This window comes from Myodes glareolus, chromosome 19, assembly GCF_982192425.1.
Source record: "Myodes glareolus chromosome 19, mMyoGla1.1, whole genome shotgun sequence".
Lineage (NCBI taxonomy): Eukaryota > Metazoa > Chordata > Mammalia > Rodentia > Cricetidae > Myodes > Myodes glareolus.
The window spans coordinates 28950461-28969099 of NC_142044.1; the positions used below are offsets into that span (position 1 = coordinate 28950461).

General features: G+C 41.1%; 1 protein-coding gene across 1 annotated transcript in view; it reads right to left on the reverse strand.

Annotated features, from left to right (window-relative positions):
- Nucleotides 1-756: 756 nt before the first annotated feature.
- Nucleotides 757-18639, reverse strand: part of Dnaaf11 (dynein axonemal assembly factor 11) — a 110887-nt gene continuing 93004 nt past the window's right edge. The window contains exons 11-12 of the mRNA XM_048457208.3: nt 11062-11147; nt 757-4343 (exon numbers count right to left, since the gene is read on the reverse strand). Coding sequence (XP_048313165.3) covers nt 4166-4343; nt 11062-11147 — 264 coding nt within the window. The 3' untranslated portion in view covers nt 757-4165. The remainder of the gene's footprint in view (nt 4344-11061; nt 11148-18639) is intronic.

Sequence of the window (18639 nt, forward strand, 5' to 3'; positions counted from 1 at the left end):
TATGGAAAAACAAAAAAAACCAGGATAGCCAAAACAATCTCATACAATAAAGGAACTTCTGGAGGTATAACCATCCCTGACTTCAAACTCTATTACAGAGCTACAGTATTGAAAACAGCTTGGTATTGGCATACCATTCTTGGTATGGAATCGAATAGAAGATCCGGATATTAACTCACAAACCTATGAACACTTGATTTTTGACAAGGGAGCTAAAGGTATGCAATGGAAGAAGGAAAGCATCTTTAACAAATGGTGCTGGCATAACTGGATGTCAACCTGTAGAAGAATGAAAGTAGATCCATATCTATCACCATGCACAAAACTCAAGTCCAAATGGATTAAAGACATCAACATTAATCTGTCCACTTTGAACCAGAGAGAAGAGAAAGTGGGAAGTAGTCTATAAGACATAGGCACAGGAGACCACTTCCTAGGTAGAACCCCAGTAGCACAGACAATAAGAGAATCAATGAATAAATGGGACCTCCTGAAACTGAGAAGCTTCTGTAAAGCAAAGGACACCGTCAGTAAGACAAAAAGGCTACCTTCTGACTGGGAGAAGATCTTCACCAACCCCTCATCAGATAAAGGCCTGATCTCCAAAATATACAAAGAACTCAAGAAACTAGACACTAAAACTCTAATTAACCCAATTAAAAAATGGGGTACTGATCTGAACAGAGAATTCTCAACAGAAGAACTTCGAATGGCCAAAAGACACTTAAGGTCATGCTCAACCTCCTTAGCGATCAGGGAAATTCAAATCAAAACAACTATGAGATACTGTTTTACACCGGTCAGATTAGCTAAACTCAAAAACACCAATGATAGCCTATGCTGGAGAGGATGTGGAATGAGGGGAACACTCATCCATTGTTGGTGGGAATGCAAACTTGTGCAGCCACTGTGGAAATCAGTGTGGTGGTTTCTCAGGAAACTGGGAGTCAACCTCTCTCAGGACCCAGCAATTCCACTCTTGGGAATATACCCAAGAGATGGCCTATCATACCCCAAAAACATTTGTTCAACTATGTTCATAGCAGCACTATTTGTAATAGCCAGAACCTGGAAACAACCTAGGTGCCCCTCAATAGAAGAATGGTTAAAGAAGGTGTGGAACATATATACATTAGAGTTTTACTCAGCGGTAAAAAACAATGACATCTTGAATTTTGCATGTAAATGGATGGAAATAGAAAACGCTTTACTGAGTGAGACCCAGACCCAAAAAGAGGAATATGGTATGTACTCACTCATAAGTGGATTCTAGACATAATTAAAGGTCTTTGAAACAGTTGACTCTTAAAGTAGTAAAAAAATATTGAAGAACGAGGGACTTTAAGAAGTGGGACTGTGATGTATAGTATATTAACACCAGATGTTGTGTACAAAGAATGAATAGTTAGAGTCCAAAGTGGTGAGTTCAAGTGCCAAGGGGATAGGGTGTCCTAACTGGCTTTCATTGTCAACATGACACAAGCCCACAGTCACTGAGAGAAAAGCCTTGACTGAGAACATGCTTAGGTCACACTGGACTGTGAACACTTCTGTGAGTGATTTCCATGATTATTGATTCATTTAGGAGGGCACAGCTAATGGTGTGGAGACCATCTCTAGTCAGATGGTCCCGGGCTATATAAGAAAGTTAGCTAAATAAACCTGTGAATGAGAGACAGCAAAGATCCTTCCTTCATTGTTCCTGCCTCCCAGTTCTTACCTTGAGCTCTTGCCTTGTGACGGACTGTGACCAGGAAGTATAAATCCTTCCTTTCCCAAGTTTTCAGTTATGGTGATTGTAATAGTACCAGCAAAGAAATAAATACACAATCTGCTCAACTCTCCAGCACATCCCAGCCACTGATTCAAGGACTACAAGAACTACGGTGTTATATGATGTGCACAGCTAATCCTTTGTCATTGGGTGGCCTAGTGCACCTTGTAGTTGTGACTTCTGATTCACCTGTAGTAGGAGTTGGGTTTGGAGCTGTGAAATATTTCCGAATATCTGCTGCAGAGTTTGGTGATTAATTCGATTGTTACAATGATTAGATTAAGAAATACCTATAGCAGGGACCAGAGAAATGACTCAGTCGTTAGGAGCACTTGCTGACCTCTGAATTAGTCACATTTCTTCTGCTCTGATAAAACACCACGACCAAGACAACTGACAGAAGAAAGGGTTTATCGGTTTTACAGCTCCAGAGGGATAACAGGCCATGCTGGCAGAGCAACAGAAAGCTGGAGCGGCAGCCAAAATTTCAAATCTCAAAATGCAAACAGGAAGCAGAGAGAGCAACTGAGGTGAGCTTGTGGCTTTTAAAACCTCAAAGTCCATTGACAAATGTCCTCCAGCAAGGTCACGTCTGATCATCCGCCACCCAAAAAAGTTTGATGAAGTACTGAAATGCCTGAGCCTTATAGGAGGCATCTCGTTAAACTATCACCATCTCCTAGAGATTCCAAGTTTGGTTCCTAGCACCCCTGTCTATGTGACTCATGACTATGTAACTCCAGTTCTAGATCTGATGCCCTCTTTTGGGCTCCCTGGGTACCCCAAACATAAATAAAAATAAATATAAAGAAAAATTTAAAAAAAATACCCAGAACATGAATGAGGCACACCCTTAGATGTGTCGATGATGATGTCTCAGAGGAGACGGACTGAGAGGGGAAGATCTGCCCCAGATGTGGCTGGTACTATCCATAGGTTGGAATCCCCAAGTAAATAAACAACGGAAAAGGAGAAACCCAACTGAGTTTCAGTGTTACCCTTTCTCTGCTTCCTATCCCACTGAGATCTCAAAAGGAAGTTTGCCACTTTCCTGCCAAGAAAGAGCCACCTGCTGCCATGTCTTCCTCACTATGATTTGGGCTGCATCTCCTCCGATCATAACCCTTAAATTGTTGCATATCAGATATTTGATTCCAGAGATGAGAAAATTAACAAATACAGTAACCTCTTCAATGCCACTCAGATCTCCTAGAGCCTCTTTTATGAATCCAGAAGCTCTCCCTTTCTTACCTTGTTTACCCTCACTCTTCTCATCCATTCATCGAGTGACACAGAGAAAGCTTCTCTAGCATTCCCTTCCAAAGGCAGTAGTGACCTAAAGACCTTCCATGGAGCTCCATTTCACAAACATCCTACATTTTCCTACACAACCACCCAAAGGACCAAGTTCTTAGCACATGAACCTCTAAGGAAACACATTTTAATGATATCCAAACCACTGCATTGCAGAGTTCCTCATGAACTGAGGATTTCTTGAGGATTTCTCAGTGAGCATTCAGTGGATAAGCATTTGAGGAAGCCTTGGCTAATACTGTTTTATCAAGATCAGAGGGTTTCCTGGTCACTTTCCTAGCATTCGTGTGTAATATTGAATTAGTAGATTGTTTTTAATAAAGGAGAGATGGTAAACATATCAAAAAGTGAAGAAGGCATTTGAGTAGGAAGAGTAGTTGGGGAAGAAGATGGAGAAAGGAGAGAAGGAAACGAGCAAGAAAAGAAATAGTGGACAGTTACTGTCCAGGGTGAGTTCACACAGCGGACCTTGAGACCAACCTATGGAACAAGCATTACTGCTTGCCTAGGAGAGAAAAAAACCACTCCACTTGGAGGAATGTGAGAACCCACTGAAAGTCTTCCTGCAGTGACTCAGCAGGAATCCAAATATAGAGCGTCTAATGTCAAATTCATGTTCTTGCCATTACATCATACCACTAGAGAAAGCAGACACATGAGAAGGAAAATGGAAACACTGTTGAAAACGATGTCAAAGCATTAAAGATGGATCTGAGATTACAGTTTTAACATCTGACTTTGACCCATTTTCTCAAGCCCTTTTCCATATGACACAATTTATTGCATAAGCAAGCAATAAATTATTTATTCTTAATGTTGAATGTCATAGTTCTATTACATGACTGCATATTTTCAATAGCCAACCTTAATTATAGATGAGTGATAAGTTATAGCATATTTAAGGTATGCAATTTAATTTTAAACTCACTTAAGAATATTACTATGCAAAGTAGGAGTTACAACATCAGATAAAACTATAATGAACTATGTTGACCCCATGAAGGACACACATCCATTGTTGACACCAAGCAACATGGGTTGATCAGATCACAGTCAATAACAACACAGCCTCATGTTTCAAATTAGTGGAGGCACTTCTGGGTTATCATCAAATTCAGGATCTTCCATAGTGGGTACAACTTGGGCTTGAGAGTCTATTCTTTTGAGTTTATGTTTTTTCTCTTGTACTATTGTAGTCACATCAGGGCAGGAATGCTTGCTGGGATCGACTTCTAATCTTTCTGTCTGCTTTTTTCTACAACAGAAAAAGGCAAGGGAATTAGTATTATTATTACATTGCTTAAAATTAAGGTTCAAAAAAATTAAACTCATTTACTCACTCAGTGAATACTTAGCAAATGCCATCTATGTGGCATGGCATAGGCCAGTGGTTCTCAATCTTCCTAATGCTGTGACTTTAATAGAGTTCTTCACATTGTGGTGACCTCCAAACATAAAATTATTTTTGTTGCTACTTCCTAACTGTTATTTTACTACTGTTATGAATTATAATGTAAATACATGATATGCAGGATATCTGACATGTGACCTCTGTGAAAGGATTGTTCAACCTCCAAAGAAGTCAAAATCCATATGTTGAGGACTTCTGCCATAGAGGGTAAGAAAATGCTGTCCCTGGCTTCAATGATTAGGGAGATTTCTAGAAACGATATTTTAACCCATTGAAGAATAAAGAACCTAACAGGCTGTGCTGCTATACAGACAGTAGGAGGTGAGGAACTTGAGAAAACTTGTTTCCTCAGAAATTAAGATGATCCAACCAGCAGGGTGACACAGCCAGGATCAACAGGACACTAGTCAAGTTTAATCCCAGACTGCAGCTGCCTGGGTTTTGTTCTGGTGGGGATGTTTAGACAACAAACTCAGGTACACAACAAAGCTCAATCCACAGCTTCTACTCCCACTGCCCATGCCTAGTTCTTAGAGGCAGTATAGCTGCGAAGGACCAGCAAGAAACTCCTTTGCCACAGGCTCCCAATGCTGTGCTCACGGAGGAACTGTGTGCACCATGCACATTCCTGTGTTGTGCTCATGGGGGAACTGTGTGCACGATGCACAATGCTGTGCTGTGCACACGGAGGAGCTGTGCACATGATGCACATTCCTGTGCTGTGCACACGGAGGAGCTATGTGCACGATGAACATTCCTGTGTTGTGCTTGCTCATGGAGGAACTGTGTGCATCATGCACATCCCTGTGCTGTGCTCACAGAGGAACTGTGTGCATGAAGCACATTCCTGTGCTGTGCTTGCTCATGGAGGAACTGTGTGCATGATGCACAATCCTGTGCTGTGCTTGCTCATGGAGGAACTGTGTGCATGATGCACCATCCTGTGCTGTGGTCACGGAGGAACTGTGTGCATGATGCACAATCCTGTGTTGTGCACACGGAGGAGCTGTGTACATGATAAACATTCTTGTGCTTTGCTTTTGGAGGGAAATGAGTGCATGACTCACTTTCCTGGGCTGTTTTCACAGTAATTTTTCTTTGTTGCACTTGGACTCCAGACCACTGATCTTCACCTTTCTAACTTTCCCAGTTTTGCTTCAAGCACCCAGACACATTCTACAACCACTGCATCACTCATTCATTCATTCATTCATTCATTCATTCTCTCTACAGACACATGTCCAATACCTCCATATTCCTGACATAACAGCGGAAACTGAGGACACCCAGTCTGTATAAAAGGACAGATTTCTGGCAATGACTAGTGCAGTACAATGCACAGACACAGAATGTATTACAGCACTGTGGAATTCTATCATACTGTTCTGTTTTCATACAATGCTGGCATATTCAAGACAGAGATTTTGTATTTTTAATTTTTTCCTTGACATACAGTAATATTTAACAAATGTTTACTCTGTAAGTGAAAGGTATTATCCTTAATTGGAAAAATAATGAATTTCTGTGAGGAACTGATCAATTTTTGTAGGAGTTACAAAGTGATGTCCTCAGGTGACATGCGCCTAGCAGATGCTGTCTGCCACAAAGAGAAAACTGTGTCCCTGGGAAAGTAGAGATTCTCTGTTGTACTTGAGATCCCCCTCTTCATCGCTGAGATTCCCCCTCCTCATCGCTGAGATCCCCCTCTTCATCGCTGAGATTCCCCCTTCTCATCGCTGAGATCTCCCTCCTCACTGCTGAGATACCCCTCCAATGCTGAGATCCTCCTCCTCATCGCTGAGATCTCCTTTCTCATTGCTGAGATCTCCCTCCTCGTTGCTGAGATCCCCCTCCATCGCTGAGATCCCCCTCCATTGCTGAGATCTCCTTTCTCATTGCTGAGATCCTCCTCCTCACTGCTGAGATCCCCCTCCATTGCTGAGATCCTGCTCTTCATTTCTTGCTTCTGCTCAGCTCTTCAAGGCATTTGGGTTAATTCCTCTCAGTGTTCTGAGTAATGCACATAGACTTGTTGAGGGAGAACAATAAGAACAAAGAGATTATAAAATAGTGCAGCTTGTTTATTCTAAATGAACTCTGTATGCTATAGGAAAAGAGAAGAGACCAGAATGAACTGTGCCTTCACTGAAGTAGGGACTGAGATAGGTCAGAAGACAAGGAAACTGGTACTGAGATAAACGACCAGCGCAGAAGAACAAGACCTGGGCACCCTGTCTCCCTTGATCTGATCATAGATAAAAAGACCTGCAAGGCTGGGACTTAGCTGCAAGCCATGTCTCTATAGTGACATGAAACTTTTCTTGGAAGTAAGGCTGCTCACTCTGCCAGCAGCATATGTAAGTAGTATGGTGTGTGTTTTTCTTCTGGGAGTAGAATTCTGGCATGTTCTAGCCCCTAGTGAAAAGACTAAAGCACCAAGCCTCTAATGAACCTGCCTAATGCAGCTTATTAGTGTTTCTCTGCTGAAGAAGTTACATGTTCTGTGTCACTCTAGAGGAGAGGACCTTTAAAAGCCCCATTATCTTCAGACTTGCCCTTGACTAATATTGTTTTGTTTTGTTCCTGTAATAAATATTACCCACAAGTGTGCCTGTGCTGAGTCCTGTATGCTAACAGACCATTGAGCCTGGGGTCCTCATGGAGATGCCAGACATTGCATGCAGATATACCTTTTATTACTTCCTTTAAATCCCCAGGGTGATGTGGGAGTCCCCTCTGTGTATTGCTTGTATTGGTTAATGAATAAAGAAACTGCCTTGGCCTAATAGGAAAGAACTTAGGTAGGCAGAGAAGACAGAACTGAATTCTGGGAGGAAGAAAGCAGTTAGTGGAATACCATGGAACTGCCAGAGACAGACATGCCAAATCTTTCCCGGTAAGCCACTGCCACATGGTGATATACAGATTAATAGAAATGGGTTAAATTAAGATGTAAGAATTACCCAATAAGAAACTAGAGCTAATGGATCAAGCAGTGATTCAATCGATACAATTTTTGTGTGGTTATTTTGGGGCTAAGTTAGCCAGGCGGCCAGGACAAACAAGCAGGCCCTCCTGCAACATCAGGTAACCTTTACTGCACCTCCTTCTGAAGCCGAAGAACAGGAGGATGTCAGTCAAAGCCTCAGAGATAAACAATCAATGCTGAGGAGCAAGGCTGGGTTGATGACAATAACTCATATAAACTGTCACTCAGAAAATAACCATATACAGCACAGACACAAGGCTGGGTTGATGACATGAGCCCACATAAACCATCACTCAGAGAAAAGAACCATATACAGCACAGACAGTAGCTTTTTCACCCTTGGACTTTTATGCTAAACATTCCATCAAAAAGCCTCCAAATCAGTGCTAATCCGACTGTCATCTCACTGACTTCTTAGTCATCTCTGGTTACTAGCTACTAAGCTATAGCTCTAGAGTGAGGGGCCCAGCCATTATGCCTCAGTGGATTTATCATTAAAACTAGAATGATGACAACCACATGTGGATACTGTCCAGACCAAATTAGTTCACAGAAGTGAAGGAGAGGACAGAGTACCAGGAACTCAGCAGACACTCAGTGAGGGTGGGATCCGTGCAGAAAAGAGAGCATAGGTCAAGGACATTACTCCAAGGGTAAGAGCCAGTCATTTAGTTCAGTGTGCTTTTCATTACACCTCTTTCGGCTGCCTTGTGCTATGATCAGTACTAGGAATTTAAAACTAAGACATGACTTGTGTCCACAATCTAAGGAAGAAGGCACAGATAACACACACTCAACTGCCATGCCCCAGGCTGCTTGGCAAGATCTCTGGTATTGACATCATAAAGGCTGTTGAAATGCCAAGGAGGCAACAGCAAATGTGTGGATGTTGGGAGTTATGGAGGAAAGGGCATTGATGCTTTGTGAAACTACGTTTGTAATTAGTATACAAAGTAATGGGCTTCACTGTGACGTTTTCAGACACATACATCATTATACTATGTTCTCATTTGACCCCTCTTTCCCTTCCCCATCCCTCTGACCCACTTTTGACTGATTCTCATCCACTCACCAGTCTTTCTTTCTGCTTCATGTCACATAGAATTACTTTTTCTTCTTTCATGTCACACACACACACACACACACACACACACACCAAGTAAGTGCACACCTTATTTATCTTAGCCTGAATTCTTTCTATGATTTCAATTTCTATAAATGTTCCTACAATTGTCACTCTTTCATGGCTTCTTGCAAATAAAGAAAATTCATCCATCCATCTATCTATCTATCTATCTATCTATCTATCTATCTATCTATCTATTCTTATTTTACATATCAATCTCACAAGACACAAGAACAGCCAAATCCTCTTCAAGAAGGTGAGACAACCTTTTTCTTAAGTTATAAGGACTTATTATAAAGCTATGAAAATCAAGCAAGAATCCAGACCTTCACATTCAGATGCATGATTTGTGACACAGGGGTCTTGATGACCAACATTTTAGAGCCAGTGAAACATAAAAAAAAATCACTCCTTAAACAAAACTCAATTCCTGATAGAAAGCACCCAAACAGAAAAGGCAAGCATACAAAACTCTAAAACAGGATAAGATTCCTAGAGTAAGGCAAAGAAAGCGTCAGTCATAGAACTATTGCTAACTTCAATTCAGGGTGTTAGGTCATGACTACACTATACAATATAAAGGATAATCCCAAAGCATCACAGTTCTGGATCCATCTCTCACTCATTCTGTGATATTCAACTTCTGTGCATCTCAGTAAGAAAGGCTTTTTTCCATGCCAAGTTATTTTGATAATGAAAGATAGTTTGTTTTGTCTAGGATCTCAGCAACTGCATCATAAATATTTTCACTTTTGAGGACCCTGCACGTTTCCCTTTGCATCACAGTATGAAGAGCCACATTCATTCACCAGGTGCTTCCCTCCAGCCATGAGGGATAAACCATCCCTTCTTCCTCCTCTACCTGCTCCATCTGCTCAGCTTGAGAAGCAGACTGATCCAGTTAGGAGAAGGTGGAGGACTCTTTCAGTCCTCCCAGATTCCTGTTATATTGCTATCCCTCTTCTACAAAGACCAACAAGCAACCCAAACTCAGTCTCCATGCACACCTTTAATAGACGACTTTAGTTAATGGAGTTGCCCAGCCCAAAAGCAGTATACATAAAGAAGGGCTAAAGTATACATTGAAGTTTTTCAGGGATGAAGGAGCTCCACAGACAGCCTCCACACGAGCCCTGGGTGTGGGGTTAGGAGGTGAGCTTTCTCCACAATGAAACTGAGAAAGAAATCATTTGTGGATGTACTGTGCTAAGACTTCTCCAACTGCCAAATCTAATCATAGCAATGACAGTCTTTCTGAGGTCTGATAATGACCTCTAAACTACAGTGGTTTGCCTTCCTATCCTGTAATCCTTCGCAAATTAGCTCAGATTGTTTACATGGCTTGAGGGTGTTGGGGTTAATTATGACTCTAATAGTCACATAAGTCGTGATACCCCAGGATCTTGAATCTGTAGTAAAATTCACTAGGTTGACTTTCCAAGGTTAAAACAGCAAAATGGTTTTCAGGAGAAATTCAATTTCGTACCTGTTCTTCACGCAAATTCCATGTTTAAAAATCTCTCTAAAACCTCAATGGTCACCTTTGGCTATACACATGGTCAAGGCTTTATAATGCAGAACACAGATACAGCGCTCGTGCAGGTATTTTTATGATGTGATCCAGAATATACATTTGTAGCACCGAGATAAATTTGCCTTAGTCCAAAATAGATTTTGCCATCTGGATGTTAAGAGTCTGGAAGTCATGAGAAGTAGGCTAGCTGAAGGAACTGGGGCCTTATCCAGAGCCTGGGAACAAGGAGAGCTTCGCACAAACTGACTTCCATGCTGGCATGTTTAGAGGAGATTGGCTTTGTTCTGAAGCTTTCCAGGAGACAGGGCCAGGATCTTGGGGAAGCAGTTTCTAACACAGTGGAATACTGGAAATGAGGGAATATTCTCTTGAGAAAGTGAGAGTTTGGCTGAAAAATGCATTTAGGAAGAGGCTGTAGATAACCTATGGTCAGGACATGGAGAAGAGGGCAGTGATATAGGCTTTTATATTTATGGAATCCAGAAGGTTTGGTGACAAGGGATCATACAGGGGTGTGATAAAAGTGGTATTATGAACATGAACTGGTTCAACATGCTCCATGGCCTTTGGGACACTCAAATCCCTCTTGAAAAGTTGGGCTTGCACAGACTAATGTGGGTACAAAGTAATATCAATATCAATATCAGTAAATATCAGCAGTCATGGTGAATATTATCAGTCTTACTATAATTTTCAGAAGCAGCTGAGACATGCATAGATACAGGTTGGAGTTTGGAACATAAAGAACCTTATAAATGAGGAGTCTAGGGAGTTGAAACAAACATGAACATGCATGGTCCAAGCATTGCCAAACATTAAATGCTTACAATTCTTCTGGAAGCTGCGTTCTAGCCACTGTGTGATAATGAGAAGAACAAAGTCATATAGGCAAGGACAATCAGGAACATGATACCTGTGGTTCACTTGCTCTCTGCCGCTGTCCAGGCTGTTTTTCACAGACGTGGGTGTTCGCTGACCTCCTGTGATCACTTCTCCAACCTAAAATAAAAACATGACATGTGTAGAGTGGTGCATTTTTCCTTGGTATATGTGAATTTTAAAAAAAACTATAAAGCATCTGAATTTTTCTCTTACATATTCCATACAGGAATCTTAATTTAAGCCTCTTAAACACAATAGTCTTGCAAAGCCTCAGGCTATCGAAAGATTGCCAAAACCAAGCATGCAGATTTGGTGAATTAATTTATTTAACAAATGTATTTTATCTGAAAGCCAGCAACATGCCAGCCACTGAAGGGAAGTGTTCGGGATGGATGCTGACTTGAGAAGACTCTTCCTTCCCAATGAACATATGTTCCCAATGAACATATTGACAAAGAAAGCACCCTACCCTGGAGCTCTTCCTATTACAACTTAGACCTCTTGTTTCCATTTTGAAATTAGGAGGGGAACAGACTGTGCTCTCGAAGGTCTTTCTGGGTCTGAGAATTCTGTAATTCCATTACTTCCTTTACACTAGATAAGTTCAGTGCTAAGCATGTTGTGATTTTAATAAACAAAGCTGACTAATTCCATTCAGCAAACAAAGACTATTCAAAGGTGAAGAGAGGTCACCTAATTTGTGCCCTCAATAACTGTCCAAGCTCTCCCAGTGGAGCAGGAAGAGGGCACACTGGTCCATATCATAACCCAGCTGTGCAATAAGCCTAAACTTACCCTTATTATTTATGTTGCATGCTTTACCTATGACTCCCTCAGCCCCAAACATCATTCTGGAGACAGGGATTACTTGTAGGCAAAGGCATCTAAAACCCCTCTCATTGTGTTGCTTGGGTCTGGTGACCAGTTCAGGCTCATTTTTCTTTTCTATTCAAATGTCATGGAGGGATATCGTCCCTCATGCAGCCTCATCATTTCCTCCTCCTTGAGGGAGGAGGATTCATTCCTGAACACATCTGCACAGGCTGAACAGCCCTGGTTTTGAAAGTTGACATGTGATGTGGAATTTCCCTCTGTATGCTGTGAATACCATTGGTTAATAAAGAAACTTCTTTGGGCCTAAGGCAGAGCTATAGGGGAACAGAGCTAGGTGGCGAAAACTAAACTGAATGCTGGGAGAAAAAAGGTGGAGTCAGAGAGAAGCCATGGAGCCCCACCAGAGACAGATGCTGAAACTTTGCTGATAGGCCACAACCTCGTGGTGATGCACAGATGAATGGAGATAGGTAAAATTAATATGTAAAAGTTAGCAAATAAGAAGCTAGAGATAACGGGCCAAGCAATGATTTAAATAATATAGTTTCTGTGTGATTATTTTGGGAGTCTGGGTGGCCCGGAATAAACAAGTGGCTTTCCTCACTACAGACATGAACCTGCCATCCTCTTCTATCCTACCAGAGACTTGGTGTGTTACACAGCTGTGGCCCACAGTCCTACCATGAATTAAGGAAAATTCTTAGGCCTGGACTTACAGGATCATCTGCCGGCACAGCCAAGCATGCTGGACTCATATTTGCATTTGGGAAGGGAGTTGGTGGCCTAGGTTAGCAACAGCCCTAAGTTTGTCCACCTGAATGCATAACCAAACTCACACATAGGAAAATATCCTTTGCCATTTGACTAAGAAATTTGTTTTGCATACTCCACAGAGCTCAGAAGGGTGGGTCAGGCCCTGTTTAGGCTGTATCACTGCTCAGCTTCTCCCGCCTCCCACCCCTGGTACCTTCTCTCCCTTCTCAGGAGTTGATGCTTGGGAACTCCTTGATATTTTGCAATTCATCTACATCTTAGAATCTGCTTGAGGGGGCACAGTGGCACCTTAGCATCTTTTTATTATTTAAATGCTTTAATCATTTTAAACAACATCATTGTGAGTTAAAATGCATTAAAATATCAGCCTTGTTGTGGGGGCAGTACACATTTTATATTGCTTCCCATTGTAAACACACTAACAAGAATGAGAACCTATGCATAATTAGAGCCTTAAAATGCCTACTTCTAACACTGTTATTTGTCACATATTAGGCACAAAGATTCTCTGTGTTTATGGAAATGCAAATAGAGTCGCAAATTTGGAACTTTTCTTCGCAGGGAATTTGCTGTGCAGCAGAATCTGAATGTGCTTCTTATTTTTAAAAGATATTTTCAGCACGGTTTGTTTTTAAGGGTCTTTTAATTTTGAAAGTTGCAGGGAATCAAAACATCAGCAGTGAGAAAAAATATGGGCATTGACATTCTTATAACACAGGAGTCTGTCATCACCAACACTCACAGCAAACACAGGGAGCCCCTGATAGGACCTAACTTGTTGGCGTGGAGGGATATAGGCTCAGAGTGCCAAGGTTTGGAAGTCGTGTCATTCGATTTCCCATGATCCTGCAGTTGGGGGCTGTGCTTCCTCTGGATAGCAATGATCATTATCAGTGTCTTATTCGTTGTCCCATGTATGTTTTAGGGATGACTAATGGAAAAGTTGTAAGGACCAAAATATGTTCAATAAATTAGATAATGTGAGACTAAGAGTTTCCTGAACCCGCAGAGAGAAATGTAATTAACTCCTCAAAAATTCAATTCTGGGACAGGCACAGAGATACAAATTAACATTTTAATGATGTTGCATTGTTTTAACCCTCGGAGGTTTGCTCTGGAAAGCTGGTACAGAATACAAACGCAGTGACAGGGCTCAATTGTTCACAGAAGACTCAAATCCTGCCTAAGGCTTTTCTGACCACTGACTTTCCCAACTTTGCTTGGCTAATAGCCTGAGGGGGGGGGGTCCTCATTACCTCCTGAGCCAGAAGCCTGCATTCGGAGGGTCTATATGGATATTAATAAAATGTATACGGTTGCATTGCTAACAGTAAATGGCACGCACTCTGAGACTGTGGCTGTAGAGCGGCTGCGAAAAAGAGCCTGAGCCCTTGATTCCCACTTTTTACAGTGAATCACGGGAACTGCCAATCTGACTCTTTCTGATGCTTAGGAGAGTAATTAAATATGGCTCAAATCAATATCTACTTATATGACTCTACAAAAATATGAGTGAATGATCACCATTTTAGTTGAAAGCTTGCTTGTAAATTAGAATAAAATAAAATATAATTAAAGATCTTTACTGAGAAAAGTATACAATCACCTGTGGTTGAACACACTGATAATGACCTCTGAGTCACCAATAGTGTGCCGGTGCTGCCTTAAGGAGAGAAATCGTAGCACTTCCCCTTGGTGTCATTAACCAAGTTCAAGCCCAAATTTGAATTCTCTACTATGTTTTCCCCTGTGTCTTCTGCCCTCCCTCACAAAGGGCTTTACTCTGTACTTATTGAACCTCACTGTTAGTCTTCTGCTGCCACTTTAAGAACTAACCACGCCCACCCAGCCACTTCTGACCTCCCCCTTCGCCATCTTTCTCTCTCTCTTGTGTGGTTGTCTCCTGTCGTGTGCACATGTTTCTCTCTGTCTCTGTGTCTTTATGTCTATATATTTGTCTATCTCTGTCTCTCTGGGTTTTTTTATTTCTTTTTAAGTAATAAATGTTTACCCTTATGTTTATTTACTATGTCTTGTGAGCCTTTTATCCGCCGTAACTGCCCACCTGACTCCCACGGCCGCATAGCGTTGCAGGGACTCACGGCCATCCTTGCCGGACTCCGCCAGCCCCCCGGGACATCCCATCATCATATTCTTTTTAAAAGAACAAAACTCACAAGGGAGGGAATGAGAGTTACTTTACAATTTTACTAGTGAACAAATCACTGACACTAACAGATTCCAACTGACCCAGATAACAAAAAGTATTATAAACATCATTGCTTATCAAACAACATCCAAATGTCTTCTTCCACATTTGTGGTGGATAGTCACGTTATGATTGTTTTCCACTTCTATTTTTGCTGTTTTCAGCAAGCGATTGTCAAACATGCCTGCATTACTCTTGGTCAAGAGCATAAAAGAGTACACAATTCGATATTATAACTATGTTTTAGCTTAGGTTGTAAAGTTGACTACTTGGGAAGTCCAAGGTAAGCATACTTGACTGTTACATTGTTCTCTAGAATGCAGGTTAAACACACAGGCTGAGTGTACCCAGCGCTAGTTTTAAACTTAAGTGACCTTAAGGTGTATTATTAACTCAGCTGTGAGGTTCAGCAAAATGCTAGCCTCTCAGAAAGTAAGAGATATATTTATCACAATGCATTGCCACACTTTACTGTTTCTTATAAATTTAGCTCTGCATCTTAAATATAATATGCATGAAAACCACAATAAATTCCTCTTGGAGACTTTGCTTTTCCCCCACCGTTTCAAATGTTACCTCCATTAGGTTTACTTCACTGAACCCCTACACTGGACTAAGCACGAGACCAAGGGACAGATTGAGAACAGATGATGGGAAACAACCTCTGGTCATTTCACAAGGGAAAAAGACACAACCAACTGGAACTCCTGGAGGCATGGAACTGACAGACAGATGTATGGCCAGACCTCAAGAAACTTATTAAAGACAATGGTATTTCATAATGGAAAGAACAAGCTTGAATTTTCCAGAAGACAGAAATGAGAATGTTCTGGGAAAAGAAGAAAAAAAAAAAGCAAGATCAACCGGATGGTGGTGGCACAAGACTTTAATCCTAGCACTCGGGAGGCAGAGGCAAGTGGATCTCTGTGAGTTCAAGGTCAGCCTGGTCTACAAGAGCTAGTTCCCAGGACAGATTCCAAAGCTACAGAGAAACCCTGTCTTGGAAAACAAAATACAAACAAAGCATGATCAAAGGCAGGAAAGTAAATGGACATGTAAAGCACACGTGGCTGCCCATCACACCTGGGGATAAGACTGCAGACCTGGGAAGCATGTGTGCTGTCTTCCTGTGAGGTGTTCAGGTTTCTCCCATGAGACCGTGGGAGCTTTGTGGTGCTTTACTTACTTGTTCCTGTCAGCTCATGAGGAATATTTAAGCTTGCTTCCTCATTCACTTAGGCCAAGTGTGTGGGAGCAACCACAACACCTGTAAATCCCCACAAATTTAATCTGCTTTATAAGGTAACAGTGTATATGAAAATTACATTTCCTTACAGAATTCACTCTCAGTTTCAACATTTACTTCCATTAAAACATCTCAATGAAAAGTGTACTCAAAGCCTTTCAATATCAAAGTAATTGCCGATTTTCATCTTTCTGTGTTTTGTCATGAGGGCAAAGCCCCACATACAGTAGACCAGTATTTGACTAATCTAAGTTATATCTCCTGCCCTTGCTAGTACGGTTTGAGATGCTAATTGATCTGCCCTGTGTTTCTCAGATGCTTAAGTATTACTGTTGGAACAAAGTTCAATACCTCCTTTTAGAGTCTCCAGAGTCTAGTCTTTAGCCAGATGTTTCCAGATGTTTTCTAGGTGGTTCTTACATGCTGGTAAGTTTGGAATTTGTCTTGGCTGACTACATAGCATTCAAGCTTTTCTGGGTGCTGTTGGTAGAGGTGGTGGTGGTGTGTTGTTGAAGTGTGTGTGTGTGTGTGTGTGTGTGTGTGTGTGGTGCTGGGGGACTAACTTTTTGCATGCCGAGAAAATGCTCTACCACTGAACTATGCCTCATAACTCCATATGCACTTACAGAATCTACATTTAAGGAATTATGTAGGAACTGGAATAACATGAAGCTATGGATGAACAATAAGAGCTCTCTAATATTCCATTGTGTGATATACTGTTCTGTAATAAGCTGCTTGTGGAAACTTAAGATGTTTCACAATTTCTTATAATTACATCACACTATCTACCCATTACATAAATTTGTACCATTGATTTATTTTTCTATAGAGTCCAAAAGTATAATTATGAAGTCATAGCATACATCTTAAGACTTGATATATGGTGACAGTTTTTATTTCCAGAAAGATTAGATCACTTCCTATTCCCTCCTGCAGTTTATGAGAGCACTCTTCCATTGTAGCCTCACTGGCATTGCATTTTTAAAACGTTTCTGATAGAAAGCTGGCAGTGGTGTTTGCCTCTGAAAGAGAAGGTTGCTGAAGAAGATGGGAAGATAGTTTGCTATGCAATGTAGACTTTTTAATACTCACGAAATTTATTCTGCAAAACGTATTTTATGCAAATAAACATAAAACTTAAAAGTTTGTAATTAGATAAATAGGCATAGTGCTTTTGTTATAAAGTATAACATTTTTGATACATGGATATTACCTCACTTGATCTTTTGTGTGTGTTTTTCCTGCCAGTGGAGCATCAGCATTAGAAAAACTGAATACTAAATTATTTATTTATTTAGTGTATCTCTTACCCCCACTAAATGCAAATGCCATACAGAAAGGAATATCTGTGCTGGGTATCACTCAGGCCTCAGTAATTTTATTAACTAATAAATAAAATTTAAACAAACATTAAATACTGAAGCTTTAAATATAACTTTTAAATCTTAATAAAAACTATAGAATGTGGCCTCTATTTTAGTTTTGGGAAATATGTCTCTAGAGAGAAATAAAGTGGGTATTTAACTATATTTTTATATTAAAATAATATCAACTACTAAATTTATATGAAATTTATTCTGATATATATTGTTAAATAAGATGATGTTAACTTTCTTTGTGGTGAGGGGAGGGACTCCTCAGGGGTTATGAGCACTGTCTGTTCTCTAGAGAATGACTGTTTGGTTTCTCACAGCCACATGGGAAGACTCATGACTGCCTGTAACTCCAGCTCCAGCGGATCAGATTTTATCTCCTGGCCACAAGAACTGCACACATATGGCACACCCATACAACACAAGTGCACATAGATAAAAAGGTTTAGAAATCTTTTAAAAGATGGCAAACAGGTGGTTTCTGGTTGTTCCAACTTGCCAGTGAAGTAGACATGCCTCTTGTTTTAGGGAGCTTGCAGTCTAGTGGAAGGGGAAAAGCCCATGGGCAGGATTAGAACCATGTAATCCAGGCACAGGGTACCAGTACCATGTGCCAAGGGACTCCCTGATGGCTCAAGGTCAATTTCCACCAGTGTCATTTGAGCTAGGAAATAATTATAAGTTGAAAATTACGTACATGCCTTCCAAAGAGAGGGAAAACCTGTGTGAAATGCTTCCAAACAGGAAAGAATTGAGAGCCCCAGAACTGTTAACAGCTCTGGGCTGCACAGACCTGAAGCAAGAGTCCTGGCAGAGGTGAGGGTGGGAGCTGAGCTTCCAGACCTAACCTGGAAGCTCATAAACCAGCACCACAGCTGGAATCTTATGCTACAGATGAGAAGGAGACACTCAATAGGCTTTAGGACAGGAAAGCGGTATCATAAAGTTGGTGATTTGAGAGGCTCGCTGAACAGCACAGTAGATATGCATGGAAAGAATACCTGGATAAAGCAATACCACTCCTAAGAATGTTATAAGAATAAGATTTAAGATAGGATGATAGTGGCAAAGAGAAATCAGAGTGAGATATAAAAGTGGCAGACCTAGCAGGCTGGAGCACGGAGAGGAAGGGCAGAGGGAGATGATGACAGAGAATCACTCAGAAAAGGG